General features: G+C 47.8%; 1 protein-coding gene across 1 annotated transcript in view; it reads right to left on the bottom strand.

Moving 5' to 3' along the window:
* Positions 1-21,474, bottom strand: part of MYO3B (myosin IIIB) — a 3,387,754-nt gene that overhangs the window by 1,503,936 nt on the left and 1,862,344 nt on the right. The window contains exon 11 of the mRNA XM_069616181.1: positions 5,593-5,709. Within this exon, the coding sequence (XP_069472282.1) occupies positions 5,593-5,709 (117 nt within the window). The remainder of the gene's footprint in view (positions 1-5,592; positions 5,710-21,474) is intronic.

Raw genomic sequence — 21,474 nt, 5'->3', positions numbered from 1 at the left:
CTCACTATTTAGTTTCAGCTAATTCACTGAGCTGGAAACCCTTTACATTCTAAAATGCCTGATGCCATTCAGATGTAAAGGGGATATCTGCCCAGCCCCCCTCATTAAAGACTGTGCAGAAGCACTGGCCCCGTTCCTCACAGCCTTTATCACAGCCTTTAAGACTTTATCAACTCTTCCTTCTCGACAGGCATAGTACCTGCCTGCCTTAAAGAAGCCTGGGTCCTACCCCTCTCAATAAAAAACGGACTTGACCCTGCATTTCCCAACAATTACCGGCCCATCACCACAGTCCCCTTCCTTTTAAAAATACTTGACAGAGCCGCAAATGTGCAAATTCAATGCCATCTAGAAGCTAACCACATCCTAGGAGTCCGTCAATCAGGCTTGGATATGGAGTCAGTACTCCTTGACCTTAAAATTGAAATTGATGAGATTAGGGATGAAGGAAAATCTGCCTTAATGCTCCTCATAGACCATTCTGAGGCCTTCGACTTAGTCGACCATAATATACTTTGCAACCACCTAACATCCACAGCCTCCTTCTCCACAGAAGCAGCTTCCTGGATCACTTTCTTCCTAGAAGTAAGTTAGTAGTGCTGCACCCTCCCCCATCAGCTGCAGGTTACCGCAATATCCTGTGTCTCACCAACACTTTACAACATATTCACAAAGCCACTCTTTGGCCTACTGGACTCCCTCTGCATTGTATATACCAAGTATTCTGATGCCACACAGATCCCCCCTGCATGGTACATACACCAATGATGCCACCCCTCTGAACTCTATCTATGCCACCATCCAGGCTTGGATGGCAACCCACGGCCTCTGTCTCAATGATGAGAAGAAAGAACTTCTCAGTGTTGGACCCTTGTCTGTGCTAACAAAACTTGACCCTGATTCTGCAGCCTTCAACATTCATGGCTCCCTGAATTCAGTCTCACCAGCAGTCAAGACTCTAGGAGTGTACCTGGACGCAACACTGTCCTCAACCTGTCAAGTAAATGCCATAGCCTCAACTAAACTGCTAAATACTGCCAGACCCTTCCTCTCCACAGAAGGTTGCCTAACCATCGCCCGAGCAGTGGTTGGCGCAAGGCTGTTCTACTGCAATGTTCTCTTTGACAGCACTTCTACTCATAACATAAAAAACTCCAGACTATCCAAAACAATGCCTTACGAGCCGCCCTAAACATTCCCAGATCGGAACATATCTTGGCTGCCCAAAAAGCAGCACATTGGCTCCCGATCAGAGAAATCTCTTTCAAGACACTCACTTTCACACACAGGTGTATCTCCAAAAATGCTCCGCCATACTGGGTACAAAAAAATGCTATGACTCACTCGCCCAGGCGCACCAGAACCCCATACACCCACAGACTTTCCCAACCTAAGTACAAACGTGCCAAAGCAGGAGGCTCTATCTTCCTAGTCATTGCGGCTAAGCAATGGAACACTCGGGCCGTAGTTGCGCTTTATATGTTTTTTAATAAATAAAGGCTCTCCCACATGTGCTAAGAGCTGAGGAATCCTACTGGGCCTTCCGAAGAGCTCTCAAAACTTGGCTATTGGTCTAACCTGTTCATCATGTTTGCTGCCTGCTGATATGTGATTCCAGTCTCTGCAATCTATATATGTAACTGTCTTTGCACCGGAATACCCTGTGTACTTTACTATTCATGTCCACTGACCTGAGCTAAATGTAACTGTCTCCTTGACACGCCTAGATGCCTCAGGGTATGTGTGAGTTATACAAATGAAAAAAATAAAAAGAAATATATAACAGATGGTAAAGTTTGATCATAATCACTGCTATCGTTTTCATGTAATTGAGAAAAAAACACCAATTGCGCACACAATATGGTGCGAGCATGAGAGACGTCTGGATAGCTTTGTCACGATGAGAGAATCCCAGAAATATATACATTATGATAAGTATTTGTTACCATTTAGGGACCTCTTTAGGTGAAACCTTGCAAACTAACATATAAAAGAATGACATTCTAGACAGTGGATTTGCCTCCGCCCATCCTTATTCTCATAATTTAAATGTCACCACCCCTGGAACCTATCTGTCATCAGGGGCCGGACTTCTAGGATAGGGAGGATGAGTGAAGGACCAATCAAATGTGCGAGAATTCTTGCAGGGCACTGCCCAATATTTAAATCCTGATTGTGTCATCACTGGTATATAAAGTGGATGCACTATGAAAGAGGGCGCAGCTGCCAAAAATCACCAAAGGAGATCTACTGAAATTTCATCCAGGGCCAATATTGCAAGAGTGTTGGATTTCTATTGCTGCAGAGACTAAAAGCAGAGGCTGTGATTCTTCACTGGAACCAGACAGAGGGAGAGAGGTGCTGTGGGATCCAATTGGCTGAAGTTCAGGCTAAAATCCTTTTTTTTCCCTACAAGCGAAGCTATGCTTAGTCCATGAGTGCCAAACCCAGAGATTTCCAAAATTAAGTAGCTTGTCCAACAAAAGGTCAGCGTGGGGATCTATTTAATTAAACCATTCCCTTTCATTGATGGGTTATTTTCCATTATGGGGCGGGGGCAAACGATATAGATCCTTAGCCTATTTGACAGAATATTAATTTAATGAATTCCCCTTTGGCAAAACACCACAGGGTGATTTTTGTTAACATTTCGAAAATTCACAAAGCTCATTCCCACTGTATGCTGAAAATTATAGACTGTAATGTAATTGGATAATCCCATTTTTCCTGTTCACCCTAATTTCAAGGAAGAGGGGTGTCCTTGTCGATAAACTAAAAAAAATCCCTAAACTGTCTACACCCTCCAACAAAGGCCTTTAAGCGAAGGGTGGGTCTGAAAATCCAAAATTCCAAATCATCCTCATTTTTCAGTCCAACTTCCCCAGGGTAAGTAGTGGGGTGTGAAAGACAAACTTCTAAACTGTGCCCATTTCCTAGACCTGTCCTTTCAATAGACGGGTGCTGCATGTTTTTGGGGTTGAGGGAGAAGTGCTTTGCAAAAGTGTAACCTCATGCACCCAACAATTTAAAGTCACCCTACGTTTATTCAAAGGAAAATGTGGGTGAAATAGTAACTGCCATATACATTTGTACAAATCTGAAAACCAGCCTTTTTAAGCACGCAGGAAAATCGAAATTGCACAGCGCTGCATACGTAAAGGGATTTTGTTCTTTGACCCGTGTTGAATATTCCTTAATTTGAAACCTGCATATATTAAAGTTTTGTGATTTGTGTTTTCAAAACCATCTTGTGTGATTTATTTATGTAAAAATAAGTTTAATTGTGACCCACAGAGTAGGTGGCATGTGTACTTTTAGTGCGATTTCCATTACCTATAATTTAAATAAATATATAGGACCTGATTCATGGAAGCGTTTAATAATGGAGCACTCCCATAGGAAAACGTTCTGTGAATCAGCCCCCCAGTCTGTGCACCGCCCTGGTTCTTGGCTCATTGGTGGCACAGGGGGAGGGATCCAAGGAGCATGATGTGAGTGTGAAATAGGGCTGAACAAAGAATCCATGAAACAGTTTGTTGTGTGACTCCTTGATTGTGGAGGGAAGGAACTCCCTGTGTTGATGGTGGCCTCTCAAACCGTTCCAGATGAAAGAGCATCTCACTGCTGTATATTTTAATGCAAACGTATTGATGCAATATGAACTATATTACCCCTGATTTTAAACAGGAACAGGAACATGAGGTGCAAAACAGTACTGGAACACTGCATTTGTCTCGCAAAAGATTTAGTGCAGTATATATTCGAGAGCTAAATATTCATCAATATAGAGGCTGCACCTGAAATCACAGATATACAACAGATGCCGTAGTAAGAAAGCATGTCGATGACGAGGTGATTTGCACATCGCCTGTTGGCACTACTTCGATGCTGCAGTTCTTATTGACCCCTCAATCCGCTGGAATCGAGATAAGTGTGTGGTTGTGTAAATAGTGCAGCCAATCTCACTTTTGAATTTGATTGATATGACCACTCCTTTGGTAGGATTTCCATGTCCTTTTCACTAAATTTAGATCTACTTAATAATGCATTTATTAAATATTTGTGTTTTGTGGTATTGCTTTTTATTTCTAAACACAGTTAATAGCCTTTTCGTGTTACTTCCACAATGTGGGAGCAATCTGAGCAGAGAGAGGTCTGTGGAAGTGCACCTGATTCGGGTCCATTCACATGACATTAGGAAACAGCGTGAACTCAAGCACGCAGAGCTTGCCTTTGACTTCTTATGTGCTCCGCGACTGGCTTTGGTCAGTTGGGTGGCCATCATCCAGGGGAGGCAACTGACCATGGATGCTGCTTCTTACCTGAAGCTCGCGTGCCATCTTTGCCAGGCAACTCTGTAGGTATTAGCACAAATGTTCTGTGGGCATAGATTTTTGGCCGATTGAGAACACAAATGTACTTAAATGACAAGTAGTGTAAATGTTTGCAATAGTGAAACACTTTGTTCAAATATAATTCCCATAATGGTCCTTTAATCTCTCTGCTTTGACTTCTTTCTTAATCTCCTCTTAGTGTCCTTCAAAGGAAAGTTAAGTTTTCCAAATAATAATTATAGCTAATGGAATTCCGTCACCTAATTTCAAAGCACACTGGATTCTGTGGCAGAAGCCAACGCAACACCACAGAACCAGGTATTCACCAGTCTCTGTGTAGGTTAGGAGGACCCAGGGGCTTTTATGGAGTTGTTTGGTCTTCTGTCATTGCCAGTGTGCTGCAGCATATACGTAACATACTACTGCCTAACAGATGCTAAGAGGAGGCTTGGCGGGGTCGTCAGTCTAGATGACTCATTATCATTTAGGATAGACTACGGTTTCTTGTAGTTTTTAAGATCTTCAACACCATGAGGCAAGAACAGTGATGAATGGAGTTATTAGCTTGAGCCCAGTCATTACCATTACACCAGTGGCATTTTACATTAAGATGATGGAGACCGAGGTACATAGCGCAAGCATCGTCTAGCTGGTTACTGCGTGACTTGGGCGCGTGCCAGAATCAATATACGCGTGTTCAGGATTCCAAGCTTAGAAAGCTAGGTCCGAGCAATGCGGCAACTCAAAATCAATGGGAAGACCCATCTCAAAGAGAGTGACACACCCATGATGACTAGTGAGTAAATCTTTGAGATGGGTGGCAGCAATGTAGACTGTCCTCTATTACAGTGGTACTTCCGTTCACGGCTCTCATCAGCATCCCACTCTTTATCTAGTCCACACCCTGCAACTGTTTAACTCAGAGGGACATTCCATGCACGTTCAAATACAGTTATCCTGAGCATATTGCCATCAATTAAGTCACTTAAAGTCTGCATCAAAGCACTGGCAGCCTGGGATGACCATACAGATCACAGATAGACACTAACAGTCCACCTAAGCAGCCACCAAGCAGCACCCTCCCTATTCCATTCCCTAGAGAAAGGAGGATATCCACTCAGTCCTATCCCATAGACACCTGGCAACCAGCCCTAGCCCCGCCCCAGCTGAACTCAGTAGGAAGTAGTACAGCGCATCTTACTGCAAACGGCACAATTTCCTGACACATTCCGAGAGAACGCGTTGCTCTGCTGCTTACCTGTGGGGAGTATATGCTGAGATTCTGGAAAGGGTTCAAGGCGATTAATATATCTCCAACGTATGTGTACATTTGTAAGTCATTAAAGCGTGCCTGCAGCTGATGTATAATGGTTTCCTGAAATAGAGAGAGAGAGAGCGAAGTTAAGGCTTTTATTTTTACATTAGTAATAGAGCAAACAGTTCATTCATTGCATAGGAATAAAGTGCATTTTTGACATAAAACAAGTTGATGCAAAATTAAACATGGCTGCGCGTGTGCATTAACAGATTAGATGTTTAGTAACAAAATATCGATTGTTACATGTCGGATTTAGGCTTTCATGAAATCAAAGTTCAGCAAAGGTACACTTTATGGCAAAGGGCTGCTGCTCGGAGCAGAACGTAAAAGTTATATTTAAAACATTGGAATCTGAATGCAGCATCTTGCTTGATCAGTAGAGATGGGTGACGTACAGGCAACATTACACATACATTTAGAAGGGTCTTATGGTATCCTTTTCGGCTTAAAACCTTTTTCAAACTTGCAGAAGAATTCTAACACATTTGTGAGCCAATCAACACCCAGGAACTTAGGCCATGGCTTGAGAAATTCGGGCGCAACCTAAAGTGTAGATATCCTCCATGGATATGAGCCGAGTGCCCACATTTCCCATCACTCGAGTGGTGATGGTGGCAGCATAGGGAACTAGAGAGGGCTGGCTTCATCATCCACCTGCCCAAACGAGAAGAGGCACGCGGTGGGCAGAATGCCTTCGAAGAGATTAGGCTCCTAGCCTTTCCCCATTCTGAGCACTAGCCACCCGATCAGCAGAGACATAGCACCTGGTCGGGTAAGCTCCTGGCCGCTCGCTGCATGGCCAGCAAAGGGGGAGGCGTGAGGGTCTTTGAGACATAGGAGACGGTCCTGGGCATAGGGCTTGGATGCCCCAGAAGATGGGATGTCATTAGTTCTTGCTTCGCAGGATTCAATGATTACATTGTTTCTTCCCCTGGGCAATGATAGCAGACATAGCTTCTCTCCTTTATACATGATTGCATGAAGTGTTCCTTCTGGGCAATGGCTAAGATCACAGGCATCATTTTTTTGTAGTGAAGGCAAGATCCGCAGGCATATATTTCCTTTGCACTCATTGCAATTAATTATTATTTATTTATTTTTTTAACTTTGTTTAACCCGAAGGTTTTTAAAAGATTTGCGTATTCATTGTCTATGGTGTCCCTTCCATTTCGTCTGTTTATTCTTTATCTACTGTAGTTAGGATCAAATCCAGAATTTTCACTGTGGCAGTTACCCACGTAGTTCTCCCACCGCCAATTAGTCTCGACCACTAGACATCTTCATCAGTGATGTACGCTGCTGCTAAAACTGGCTTCAAGTAAGGTTTTCTGATGGATTCGACTCCTGTGCATTTTAAAAGTAGATGCCTCAGTGTTTCCACTGCAGATGGATCTTTGCAGAATCTGCATTTGTTAGAGAGTGCCAGGCCGCCTATCATCAAAATTTCGTTAGAATGTAGCAGGTTAAGACGAGCTCTTAAAAAAGGTGCTCCTCATCTTCCGGTTTGGGTATTTTTCGATAAATGGTTGCAGGACATGAAGTTTATAGTGCATGGGCGGTAGGTGTGCGACCAACTTGTAAGATGCAGCTTTGTCACAGGTGGTAGCCCAGTCCAGTTCATTTAGCTTTTTGTGGATTTTCATAGGGTTCTCCATAAGCTCTTTTTTAGAGCACAGTATCTCTCTCAATTTAGTTTCTTGATCTTCATACCATTGGTTTAAGGCCAAGCATCGGCCTCCCTCAGCCTCGTTGTTTATTGCGTCAAGCAGCTTTGGACGATTATCCAGCAGCGTCTTCCTAAATAGCATCATGGAATTTCTCTCCACAATCGATGATAATGAGAACTGGCTCAATTCTCGTCTTATTAGACTTCCCTCCAAAAGTGGCTTTCTAACTTAAGCCAGATTTTGTGGGGGATCCCTGGCATGGCTTCAACACCATAAACCAGTGAGGGCACAACCTTTGCCTTGGAAAAGTCCACAATATGTGTTAGCGAGAAGCGACCATACTTCCTGTCTATCGCTTTTGCCTGTGAAGTTAGGCTCCTTACTTTGGTGAGCAGCTGTTTTTGCATGGCGTCTTCATGAGTGGAGTTATCGATCATTATGCCTAGGTATTTAAACCCGGCAACCTTCTCAATCCGTTCGCCTCCTAGGTTCCAGAAAAAGGTGTCACTTTTTTCTTTCCCCTTTCCAAAGAGTAGGATTTTAGTTTTAGATTTATTGATTTCAAGGCAGTTTTCAGTGATGTAATTGGCAAAGTTATTAAGTTGGCGCTGAAGCCCTATGGCTGTTTGGTCAACCAGGATTACGTCGTCTGCATACAAAATTCTTGAAATTTTTGTATTTCCGAGGCATGGTGGTAAAGCCTTGATCGAATGCTCTGTGTCCTTGGAATCACCTATGAAGCTTACGAAGAGCGCCGGGGCCAGTGGACACCCCTGCTTGACCCCACGGTTTGTCATAATCTCTTGAGATAGGGTCCCTTGATGGTCAAGCCTGACTTGTATACTGGTGGCCGTGTGGAGGGCGATGTAATAAGGCCGCTGGGCAATTCCACTTTTTCAGCTTATTCCAAAGCCTTGTTCTGTCGACTTGGTCGAACGCTTGGCTTAAGTCGATGAAGGTCATGTATGTTCTGGGCCCCTCTGCACGAGGCTTGCCTTTTAGGACACTAAATGCTAGGATGTTGATGTTGGTCCCCTCGTTTTTCTTAAAGCCAGATTGAAACGGATCATTGCAGGGTGCCTCACTTGCCCAGCTTTGGAAATGCTGGAGGAGCAGTGATCCATAGACTTTACCAATCATGTTTAAGAGGGCAATTGGACGAAAGTTTGTCGGGGCGTCTCTCTTTCATCTCTTGTAAATCGGAACGACTACCGCAGTGGTCCTGGATTTGGGTAGAGCCTTCGCTGCTGTTGATCTTCGGAAGACATCGCTAATAAACCCCGCCCATGTTTCAGGATGTTGTTTTAGATGCATGTTTGTCAGGCCGTCCGGGCCCGGGGCCCTTGAATTTTTCAATTTCTTTAGGATGCCAAAGATGTCTTCCTGGTCATGGAGCTCCACCCAAGGTTGCGCGCTATGGTTCTGTATAGTGGATGATGGGGCGATTGGGTCGTAGAAAAGCTTTTTGAAATGGTTCGTCCTGGTGTCTTCTCCGATACCATTAATTAGTAGGTCAGTGGTGGTTCTTTCCGTTGAGTTAATCAAAGCCCAGAATTTTCGGGAATTTTTGGCCGCAGACAAGCCTCAACATTTCCTCCGAGTCTCTTTGATGCCGGGAGAGGCAATGATCTTTTAACCATGACTTGTATTACGTTTTTCCGAGGATTAGGGCTTGTCTATTGACTTCAGAACTGTCTCTAGAGAAAAGTCTCTGGAGTTTCATGAATATCCGCCTTCTCGCTACCAGAACCAGGTCATACTTGTGTATCGGATTTTCACTAGATGTTGCACGTTCCGGCTTTGTTTTTTAAAGATGTTAAGGAGGTCGTCATAGTCAGGTGGAATGCAGGTGTCTCCCTGGGTCCCTAGCTGAGCATATTTGCATGTTAGGGAACTAATGTTTTTTAGGCTCAATGATAGACGGTTGCCTTTCAGATTGACTTCCACGTTAGGTTTGAACGTTGCCTTTTCAAACGACAAGATTGGCCAAGTTGTACACAATAAATTGTGGTCACTTGCCATAGTTTTGACGACTGTGACCGATGAGATGGGTGTCAGGAGAGACATTGACACAAAGATATAATTGATTGTTGCCGATGAAGTGTGGCCTTCCCAGGTTGGTGTACGGTTTGCGCATGGGAAGATAGTATCTAAATTGGCAAGTTCTTTCGAGTTCATCAGCAAGGCCCATTTTTTGCCTCGCAGTTCTGCCTTGGTTTTAGAAGGCTTACCGAACTTCACATCGCAGACTGCGTTTAGATCGCCGCAGATGTATAGGCGAGTTTCAGAGTAATCAATGTAAATTCTGTCGATTTCTTTCTCCATCTTGTCCAGAAAATCTTGATCAGAGATGGAATCCGGGTTCCAGCAGACATTGATGATGATGGCTGAAGTTGTCACTGTTTTCTTCAAGACCTCATTCCAGTGATTCCATTTCACCTGGACTGTCAGCATAAATAGAGATGATGTCAAGATTTTCGTCAGTTTCAGACCCTGTCCAATTCGGATCGCTATTAGCAGGCCCGATGATGGTCTACCTTTCGCACCTTTTTTCGCTGAGGCAAAAGCAATTTCGTAACCATCCAGAATAGGCTTGGTAGTAAGCCAAGTCTCCTGGAGACACAAGATGTCAAAATGAGCCAGGTTGACGTCGCCCAGTACTGTCAAGTGCGCAAACCCTCGTGTGTTTCACGAGCATAGCTTCACGATTAAGTTTGTAGATCGTGTCGAGTCTTCAGTGAAGTCCTTGGATTGTTATTTTCTTTGAGAAGCTAGAGATTTCGACAGCCATGCCCACAGGTTTTGTAGCGGATTTAGTTTTTCCTTAATCATGGAATGTGTATGCTCTTTTGTTGTATTCTGCGAGCAGGTTCTTTTAATAAGAGTTAATGGTCCACTAGGAAATCTTTCGTTTTTTATTTCCACCTCTTCTTGGCGTTCTTTGTAGTTGCTCGAGGTAGAAGATCTTTCTCGTTTTCTGGTGGCGAGAACATCTGAGCTCGCCATGCGCCCTCTATTCGGCGTCTCTAGCAATTTCAAGGAGGGGTGTCCATCTTTGCGACGCCCGGTAGAGGTGTTTTGAGTTGCCGCCTCTGGAGATCTAGAGAGTATGTAATTTTCTTTCGTTTTCCTAGAGCATCGATTTCTTTTAGATCATATCCTAGCTTAAGCAGTTGTTTCAGAGTGTCCCGTAACTTCAGTTTGACAGACCGAGAGGTAATGTATAAGTAAATATTCGCCTTCCAGCCTTCATGAAATGGTTCGACGATTTGCAGGTTGCTTGGTTTTATTGATCTTAATTTAGGAATGCTGTGTAGCAGTTCCATCACGGTTCTTCTATTTAGAACAACATATTCTCGGCTGTTGTGTATTTTTTCCAGTTTGAATGCCGGACACCTCAGCTTCCGTGTATGGGATCTTGAATTATGTGGGAAGTCATCTCGTCCTTCCCTGTCAAACTCATTCTGTCTTCTGTTCTCTCTTCCATCTTCACTCCAGGAAACCTTTTTTTTAAAAAATATTTTTATTTTATTTTAAAATCAAACAAACACACAACAACTGTTTCAAAACATAGAAAGCATCATATTCCGGCACATTTTCATCAAAACTCCCCAACTCCCCCCTCCCCCCTTAAACTAGAGCCGATTCTCACATGTCGTTTACGGGAGCATCATTGGGTAGCACAATACTTAGGCAGTCATCATCCGGGTCCTTTGTTTCGTTGTCACCCTGGTGAGGGTTTGCCAACGAGGCCACCAGTTGCCGCCAGGCCAGCAAGGGCCCTACTTCCTCCTCGCCCCCCCTGGTGACCGCTTCAAACCAGACTACAGATTCAGCTTCCACCCACCTCAAGAGGTCCGTCCACCATAACTCCACCCTAGGTCTGTGGGCCGCCTTCCAGCCCATGGCAATCCTAAGTTTGGCCAAAACATAAGCCAGGTCCTTCATCTTGCTTATGTGTTTCAAATTTCGGGGTCTAGGAAAAAGCCCAAGCATGCATGACCAGGCCGATTCCACATCCAGCACCACCCCCACACCTGCCAGTTTCGTCTTGACCTCGTCCCAAAATCTATGCACCTCCGGGCAAGCCCAAAACATGTGTAGCAGTCCCGCATTCACCTCCCCACACCTGGGGCATTGCTGCGTAGTTGGTCCCCCAAACTTTGCAATCTTCCCGGGGGTTAAATAAGCCCTGTGGGTAACGTACAATTGAACCTGTTGGAATCTCGCGTTTCGGGACACCTTTTTGTGGTACCTCTGGGCCCGTTCCCACTGCCCATCCGTCATGGGTCTTCCCACCTCCTCCTCCCAATCTTGTCTCAATTGGAGCAACTCCTTCCCTGGCCTTACTCGCAGGAGCTCATATATCCTCGATATTTTGTGCCCGCCCTCTGATGCATCATACATGGTTTCCAGGGAGGCATCTGGATCTTCCGCTAGCACTGTCTCAGGCCATCTTTCTCTAGTCTTTTTCACAAGCCTAGTGTAGGTTATATATTGGCCACCATGTACTCCCGTCTCTTCCTGCAACCTCTGAAAGTCCACTGCCTCCCCTTCCTGCCATATGTCCCCAAGGGTGGCTAAGCCTACCTGTTCCCAGTATCTGCGGACCGATTCAAGTAGTTGAGAGTCATTCCCGCACAGCGCCGCCAAAGGGGCCTGCTGGGAGTACGGCTCCGAGTCCCCCCAATCTTCCATGTCCTGTGCCAGATCTCCCAGCCCAGCCTCAGTAGCCGCCCCTTGTCCACCAGTTTGTCTCTGCACAACCACACCACTTCCATCAGAAAGTATGGGGCTGTATCTCCACGCAGGAGCCTGGCTTCCGCTGAGTCTTCAGCTGAGAGCCACCTGGCCACGTACTGCAGCTGCCCCGCCAGGTAATAGAGTTCAAAATTAGGCAGGCCTATCCCCCCCTGTCACATGGGTTCTGGAGCTTCCACAGAGCAACCCTATTCCTAGAGCTGCCCCACACGAAACCCCTGCACACGCTATGAAGTTTCGCGAATAGGCTCCTAGGTATCAGAATCGGGACGTTTACGAAGAAGTGCAAAAGTCTAGGCAGGACCACCATCTTGAGCAAGGCCACCCTCCCCATCATGGTCAGGGGCAATGTGGACCAAAATACCATGCTGTTCTTGATCCCCTCTATCGCCTTTTCGGTGTTTTGCTTGTGGTCTGCCTCGACCTTGTGGTAAATGTTTATTCCCAAATACCTAAATGTCACGGGCTGCCATGGTATTGGCAGGACAGGCAGCCTCTGCACCGGGACATTCCTATATCTGCCCAAAGGGAACAGACTGGACTTTCCAGGGTTCACCGATATGCCCGAGAGGGTAGCGTACCATTCTATTACCTCTAGCACATACTGTAGGTTTTCCTCTGGGTAACGCAAATAAAGGAGCATATCATCCGCATATAATGATATCAGATGCTCTCCACTGGCAGTGCTTATACCCACCTCCCCATATTGTTGTCGCAGGCATATTGCCAGCGGCTCTAATGCCAGTATATATAGCATGGGTGACCAGGGGCATCCTTGTCTGGTCCCCCTGCAAAGTTGCCAAGAATCTGAGACTGCGGACCCTGTCTTGACCCTCGCCTTCGGGGTGCTATAAAACAACTAGACCCATCTAATGTATCCAGGTCCCATTCCGTACCCCTTCAGGACCGCTTTCAGCCAGGACATCGTACCGAGTCGAAGGCCTTGACCGCGTCAAACGACACTATAGCCAGCTCGCTCGTGTCTTCCTCAGTTTGGTCTATGACATGGTGTAGCCTCCTGTGGTTATCGGTGATGTTCCTACCTGGAACATATCCCGTCTGATTTGGGTGTATCAGTTTCTTAATCACCCTCTTCAGTCTATTAGCCAGCACCGCCGTGAGTATTTTGCTGTCCTGGTTAAGCATGGACAATGGTCTGTAAGACCCGCACTCCACGGCCGGCTTGCCTGGTTTCAGGTGTGGAATGATTACAGCCTCACGGAGGGACAATGGGAGTTCTCCCTGCTCATAGGCCTCGTTGAAAGTGGCAAGCAGTGGCTGAAGCAACTCTTGCTGGTATGTTTTGTAGAACTCGCTGGGCAGCCCATCCGAACCCGGTGCCTTGCAAGTGGGCAAGTTCCGAATCACCACCTCCAGCTCATCCAAGGTGACGGGTGCGTCTAACTCGGTGCATTCTAGATCATCCAAGGTGGGCAGCTCAATGTCCCCCAATGTGTCCAGTATGTCTTGACACATATCCTCCCCCGTGTCCTCATACAAGTGTCTGTAAAACTCAAGGAATTCCTCATTTACCTCTTTCTGGGTGTTGCATATGCAACCTCTCTCGTCCTGAATCTCACTAATCACCGAGCGGGGGGTCTCACTCTTATACAGCCAGGCCAGCAGTCTGCCTGGCTTGTCGCCCCCTGCGTGTATCCTCTCCGTATATTTCCTGTAGTTGAGCCTGCACAGTCTATCCCAGAGTGCGCTGCAGGACAACTGTAGCACCTCTACTTTGGTTCTATTACCATGAGCGGTGCTCTCGCAACGCGTGAGATCCTCTAGCTCCCTTTCCACCTCCTGGAGTTCCCTTTCAACCCCCCCTGTAGCCCCTTAGCTTGGGAAATAGCTACCCCACGCACCACCACCTTAAACGCTTCCCAGAGTGTGCCCACAGAGCTTACGCTTCCTGTATTTATATCAAAGTACTCTTCGATGGCATCCCTCAGGCCCTCCCGAAACCCCTTGTGCTGCAGAGCTTCAGTCCTAAGTCTCCATGTAGGGATCCGCGGTCATGGGGGCTGGTGTCGCCAGTCTACCACCAAGGGCGAGTGGTCCGATATTACTCAGGCCTTGTATTCCGCCCCTTCTATGTCTCTCACCATCTTGGCTGTTACAAACATGTAATCTAACCTTGTGTGCAAATCATGTGGCGCTGGGTAGTGTGAGTACTGTCTATCCGTGGGATGCAGCCTTCGCCACGCATCCTCTAGGCCTAGGTCTTTCAGTAAGGTACTCAGCGCTTTAGCCGCCAGTGCCGTTTTTCCTGCCCTGTCCTTGGACCTGTCCATTCTGGGATCTACGGTACAGTTAAAGTCCCCCCCCCCACACTACCGTACTCCCTGCCAGGGAGCCAAGTTTACCGTAGAGGGTCCTAAAGTAAGCCGCTGTATCATTATTGGGGGCGTACAAATTTATGATGTGTACTTCTCTGTTTTCCAAGAGACCCGTTACCACCACCATTCTACCCTCCGGGTCCACCGTAGAATCAAGCACCCGAAACGGCACATGGGGTGCCACCCAAGTAATAACTCCTCTAGCATACGCCGAGTACGCCGCCCCCACAACAGTGCCCTTCCATTTCCTCCTGACCACCTCCAGCCTTTCCCTAGTAAGATGGGTCTCTTGCAGCAGGGCTATGTCTACGCGCATCCTCTTTAAATACAACATCACTTTGTTACGTTTAAGGTAGCTGTTGAGGCCCCTTACATTCCAGGTCACAATTCTGAGATTACCCGATGCCATCCGGTCGGTCTATCTCCATCCCATCCCTTCCCATAATGCTCCCTACTTAGGGTCGTTCCCTGGCTCTTTCCTTCTATTCACGAACAGTGCCCTCCTCCTCCCTTCCCCGACTTCACACCACTGCACACAACTCCCCCTCCTCCCCCCCAACCCCCAACAATAGCCCAGCTCCATCCCTGGATCTCAGGCCTACCCACGTCTGGACCCGTCTCGTGTCTGAGAACGAGGACCCTGCGGGGTGTCACCACTCTAACAGTGACCAACTAAATATACTACTATTGGGTGCAGAGGTTGCTCCCCAGGAGCTCCCAGTCTATTTAGGAGAAGTGAATTCAACGGGACCCGCCGGCAGATACCGTGACTTCCCCCCCACAAGCACAATATCATACCATATTCCAGTCCCAATGTCATAACTATGGCTTCACTTATCTCCAGCCGCTTCTGTCTGGGCATCCGATTCCTGAGGTCGACCTTGCATATCCAACCATTCCATCGCTTCAGTCGGCGTCTCAAAGAAGAGGGATCTGTTCTTATGAAACACCTTTAACCTGGCGGGGTAGAGCAACATGTAGCGGTGGCCTGCTTCTCTAAGCCTCCTCTTCACCGTTCCAAAGTTCATTCGACTCCGTTGTACGAGCAGCGTATAATCCGGATTCGCCGTTATATTCGCTGACCCCCTTTCTATCGTGCCTCCTTTCCGGAAAAATTTGAGAATCTTCTCACGGTCACGATAGTTCAGGATCTTCGCGATCAACGGCCGCGGGGGGGCTCCTGGGGCCGGTCTCCTGGTCAGGGCCCTATGCGCCCTTTCGACTGCAAACCCCTGGGTCAGCTCCCCGCCTGTAATCTCCTGCAAGAGCATAGTTTCAACGAAATCTGTGGGGTTCGATCCTTCCATTCCCTCCGGAACCCCCACTATGCGAATGTTGTTGCGCCTGGCGTGCACCTCTGCCTGCTCTGTCCTCCAAATTGCCCACTCGTTGCACGAGGGCATGAAGCTCCTTGGCGTGAGTATTGCACGCCTCCGTGGTCAGGGCCAACTCCTTCTCCAGTTCCCCAGTGCGCTCCACGATCGTTCGCACGTCCTGGCGCAACAGGTTCACCTCTTCTCGGACCGCTCCGATCTTAATGTTTAGGCCCTCTTGCAGCTCTTTCATGGCCAGGCCCAGCTTCGTCTCCCAGGCCACCTTCAAGTCGGCAATTGCCGCCAGCACCTCCTGGATAGTACCCGGTGGGTCCATCGCTGCCGCGGGGGTGTCTTTGCTCTTGCCCCCTTCCGCGCCCGAGGGCGACCTAGCATAGGCCTCCATCGTGGGCTGTTTGATCCGGGGTCGCACCACCTTGGAGGACATCCTGCTGCGTCGGGTTGGCCCGCGCGCCCAGCTGTATCTTCGGCGCTGCAGAGTACCTCACGGGGTTCACTCGCCGGCCCCTTCACAGCGAGGTTCTGCTAAACCCGGGTTCACTTTGCTAGCCCGCCACGATCCAGGGCCTCCTCAGTGGGGGCTTGCCCTTATGTTCTTGCCTTCAGCCAGAGGTGCATGCGACACGTCTATCTGGTTGGGCTCGCCCACGTTCCAACCAACTTTGTCTTCCTCAGCTCCACGGAACATTTATGGCCCTTTTCTGCAGGCGGCCATCTTGGGTGCTGCCCTTCCATTGCACGACCACCACCTTCTTCGAAGTCTAGTTCCGTGGATATGCAGTCTCGCTAGTGGGGAGGGCCCTCACCATGTGCCCCCACTTTCATGCGCCCTTGGATGCACCGTGGGCTCGAAAGTCTGCCAATAACCATCACTTCTTCCCAGGATCAAGATCGGATCATCAGGAGCTCCTCCAAGGAACGTCCTCTCACGTAGCCATCAAGCCACGCCCCCCACTCCAGGAAACTTTTGTCTGTCCTTGACGAACCTGCTTTCTTGTATCTTTCGAGCGGCTTTGCTTTCTCCCCCCACTATGATTTAAGGAGTTAGGGGCTTTGGATGGGTAGTTGCTTTGGTGTCCTGGGCTCAGTTTGTTGTGCTCCATCAGACATATTTGATCTGTATTCCATTTCGCAATTTGAGCAACCTTCTTGCAGCGATCCTCTAGTGACAGGAGGGCAGGAAGGTCCTCTGGTTTGGTTTCAACAGTCTCTAGTTCTGGATCAACAGTTTGTTCGTTCTGAGTTGGATTGGATGGTATGGCGACGGCCTCTGTTCCCTCAGTTTCTTCACAATGTTGGCTCAGGTTGTCTAGAGCTTCTTCCATTAGGAGGTCCTCGGTAGTCTTCGAGACGTTTGAGGCATAAGATGCCTCCAAGTCAATGCAGATAGGAGTCGAACTTTCCTCCGTGTCTTTAGGAATTTTGCTATTTGGACTTCCCATTTTCCTTTGTGCATCATTTCTCACTTCTTTCCGGCCAGCTCTGGGGGCCAGACCCCTGTCTGGCACTGGTAGACAGAAGACTAGTTGCTTTTCACTGCTGGCTAAAGATGCGTTAGTTGGTTTGCAGGCCTCAAATATAGAGTAGTCCTTATTTGTCGCGGATTCCATTCCCCTCTTGTTTGAATCACCCAGTTCCAATGGGAGTATTTTATCGATGTCTTCAGATACACAGTTCTGAAGCTTCTTTCCCCCGGGCAAACGGGAACTGCCGCCTCTAACTTGATTGCCATTCTGGGCTGTCTTCCTATAAGTAGAATTATTAGTCGCCTGTTGAGGAGAAGAACTGGTCTTTGTGTTTTTCGTGATAACACTGCCAGTCTTGGCAGGTTGAGCAGTGGCTTGCAAGGGGTTACTTGTCTTTTTTGATGGCTTGTCAGGTCCGTCCGATCTTTCCAGTGGTGTTTGGCCGAGTTTAGACTCCATAGACTGGGTTTGACACGCCAGCTCATTTGTAAATGCTGGAGTTCTAGATGAGGATTCCTCCCTGCACTCTCGTCGATCTACAGTATGTTTTCTCGCTTTTTCATTTTCTAGGCCGGTAATATAACCTTCCAGATAGAGCAGTTTGGAATTCATCATAGCCGTGAGGATGCTGTGATCTTTTAATGTGTCATTGATGGCCTCGTATAATTTTGCAAAGGGGGCAAGAGCCACAGTAACTGCTGACATGATTGTCATAATGTCTAATTTTTTTTTCGGAGATTCGGCCGAAGTGGATTCCAGCAGTTCACTGTGCCTCCTGTCCTTGAAGTGCGTTGAGGCCATTGCAGGTCGTGAGCCTTTTTTTGCAGGTTTAGGCCACCCAGGCGTGCGAGGTATGGCTGCCTCTTTTCCTTTATCTTTTCGGTCGTTAAACGGCCCCGGTTCCTCTTGTGAATCCACTTGATTTTTGGTCATGTCGAGTTGAGCATTTTCCCGACTAGGGGGTCTGGTAGGTTCGGCCAAAGGCATAGTGGGAATTACGGTAGTCATTTCTTCATTAGGGATTTGCGGACTGGACGGTGGTCGGTCCGTCTCTTAAGGAAGGGATGTAGCATCCTGCTGGGTAAGGTCTTTTAGGCAGGATAAAGAAGAGTTGGTAGAGTCCTTAGGTTTGTTATTGTGATTTCCAATAGCATCCTCTGAGCTGAACACTACTTTTAACATTTCGCTGTCACTAATTTCGCAAATGGTATCATATTTTCTTTTGCAGCGCTTTCCAAAAAAGTCTTTCAAAGTATGTGGAGAGGGGGCATTATTTCCCACTGATCCGGCGATTTCTTTAGATTTTAATATTCGCCTAATAGGCCGCTTGGCTAACTGATTTTTTGTGTTGGTGGAGCCACGCGGATCTTTGCCTTTTTTTCTGGTGGTCCCATTTAAATGGGCAGTTAGATCATCAGGTTTCACTAGGCGTGATTTGTTGTTTTTTAGGGTTGTCTTCAATTTCTTTGAACATGGACTGTCTTCTTTGTTTAGAGCGGGGTCCATTTCTGGAGAATCTATGCTGTAAATGTGCTTTTCCAAGTCGACCCATGCCCCAGGTTTGTTTGTATTTTTGTCTAAGTTTTTAGGCTTGTCGGGGACCTTATGCAGAGGTGAATAGCTGATCTGCTGGGGAAATGGATGGATTTCAACATCGACCATTACAGGATTTCCCAATGATAGGCCTTCAGATGAGCCTTAAGTGAAAACGACTTCCTGGTGTCCCATTTCGTGGGGCAATTCGGGCTGGGTAATAGACTGTTTGCCCAAAATCACACCCTCCGTGGTACCCGAAACTGCAGCATTAGCGCCGGTCAGCCTTGGTGACAGGCATTGGGATCTTCTTGAGGGAAGCTTTGCAGCGCTGGCCGCCAGGCATTCCGCGGCCGTGTGCCGCTCCTCCTCTCACTCTCTCAGGCCCGCCCCTCCCCTCGCCGAGTGGGTCGTCGCAGTCCGTCCTCCAACAGGCTGCGAGGAGACCACGGCTTTGGGTGCGGAGCCTGGCGTGGGGGAGCCGCTGCTGGATGAGGCCACTGGATCCAAGGGTTCTTGCACCTTCTCAGGTAAGTCGTGGTTCATCGCTGGAATGTTTTTGTGTGCAGAGTGGGTGGCGGTTTCTACGCCAAGCCGCACAACCGCTCGGTCAGAGGTTGGCGACGTGGACAAGGGCTGCAAAGTGTAGGGGGTAGGTGTACGGCCATTACGGGCCTTTGGTGGTGCCTGTCCCAAAGTTTTGTTAACATTTTGGCGAGCGCCCTCAGAGCTCATGGGGACCGCTGCGGGCAGACCTTTGTGCGGCGACGCACCCACCTCTGCCCCCATAGAGTCACCGTCGGGGGTGTCGTCTGCCGTTGTATTAACAAAATCCAAGTTGTCAGTCTCTGCAAGTTGTTTCTTGTTTATTTCTGCACGAGAGCGGGATCGTGAACTCCTCTGAAAGCCGCCATCCTGTGTCACAGGGTTTGGCGGAGTAGCGTCCACGGCACCCATGGCTGCCATAGACTGCCGCGGTGAAATGGAGCTTTTGAATGCTCTCTCTCTCGCTGGTCACACTGGTCAACACTGTAGACAGACTAGGGTCTGTGTTGCTGGAAGAAGAAAGAGTAGCTGCAGTCACTGCCTGAGACAGATACTCTGCCGCTACTCCGCGGCCGTTCCGCGGTGAAATGGAGCTTTTGAATGCTCTCTCTCACTGGTCACACTGGTCAACACTGTAGACAGACTAGGGTCTGTGTTGCTGGAAGAAGAAAAAGTAGCTGCAGTCACTGCCTGAGACTGCTACTCTGCCGCTACTCACTGCAATTAATGTAATCATGACACCCGTGAGCTGCAGCGCAGATTATACAGATTCCAAGTCTTGGGGGCAATGATTAGCAGCAGGACTCCTTTTCACAGGCACATTTGTTTGTTTTGTAAAAGAGGAACAAGTTACTTTCTTACCTGGTAACGTTCTTTCGATGGGATGGTCCGACGACGTATTCCATACCTATGACAGGTAATGTCCACAGCTGTGCTGCTTCGGAAAATCTTTGGCGTCTGCGTCCTGCGTCGATGACGTCGATGCGCCGTCCCCGAGGACCTCCTCCGACGGCCGACATCACCCGATGTGATAAGTAGGATGCACGGCGCCCAAAGCCTCAGTTATAGTTTTTTCCCAGAACGTGTGCCACAAGTTGCCTGCCAGTCAGACACACAAGGCCTTGCGGAACGCAAGCTGCAATCGCAAAAGAAATTCTGCAGCGGGGAAGGCAGGGAGGGAGCGATATGGAATACGTCGTCGGACCGTCCCATCGAAAGAACGTTACCAGGTAAGAAAGCAACTTGTTCTTCGAGGGGATTGGGTCCTCCGACGTATTCCATATCTATGACAGACTCCCAAAGCAGTACCAAGCAAGGAGGTGGGAAAGAATTTAGAATAAAAGTTTAGCATGCCCAATCAAATTGCGGAATAGAGAACTGCCTTGCCAAAGGCCAGATCTTGCCCTCTGATGGAATTGAGGGAGTAGTGACGTACAAAAGTATGTACTGAAGCCCAGGTGGCTGCATCACAGATGTGACGAATATGAACTCCCCTCTGCAGGGTAGTAGACGCAGCCACTCCTCTGGTAGAATGGGCCTGCAAGCCAGCCAGAGGGTCCTTACCCGCCAAGCGGTAACACTCGGAGATCGCCAAAATAATCCAACGAGACAAAGTCTGTTTCGTCACAGCTTGTCCCAAACGCTTTCCAGCGTAACCAATGAAAAGTTGATCGTCCACTCTGACCCGGGACATGCGCGAAATATAAAAGCTCAACTCTCTCCGAGGATCAAGCCTATGGAGCCTCTCCTCTTCCTTACCAGGATGTGGAGGAGGATAGAACGCCGGAAGAACAACATTCTGGCTCAAATGAAAATCCGAAACCACCTTCGGAAGAAAAGAAGGACGAACTCTAAGGACAACACTGTCCTTGTGAAACACAGTGAAGGGTGGCTTAACTGAAAGTGCCTGTAACTCACTCACTCTGCGAACGGAAGTAACCGCAACCAAAAACACAGTTTTCAGAGCCAACAGCCTCAAAGGGCAAGAATGTAAAGGCTCAAACGGAGCACCCATAAGAAACTTAAGAACAAGGTTCAAATCCCAACCTGGCACCAAAAAAGGTGACGGAGGGAACACATTAGTGAGCCCTTTCAAAAACTGCAAATTTAAAGGAATCTTAAAATAGGAACACTCTTCAGACGAGCGCTTAAATATGGACAGCGCCGCCAGGTAACCTTT

Source organism: Ambystoma mexicanum, chromosome 9 (genome assembly GCF_040938575.1).
Source record: "Ambystoma mexicanum isolate Mex_15411 chromosome 9, UKY_AmexF1_1, whole genome shotgun sequence".
In the NCBI taxonomy this organism is placed as follows: Eukaryota; Metazoa; Chordata; class Amphibia; order Caudata; family Ambystomatidae; genus Ambystoma; species Ambystoma mexicanum.
Note: the sequence above shows the minus strand (reverse complement) of the source record. Positions and strands in the feature narration are given on the sequence as shown.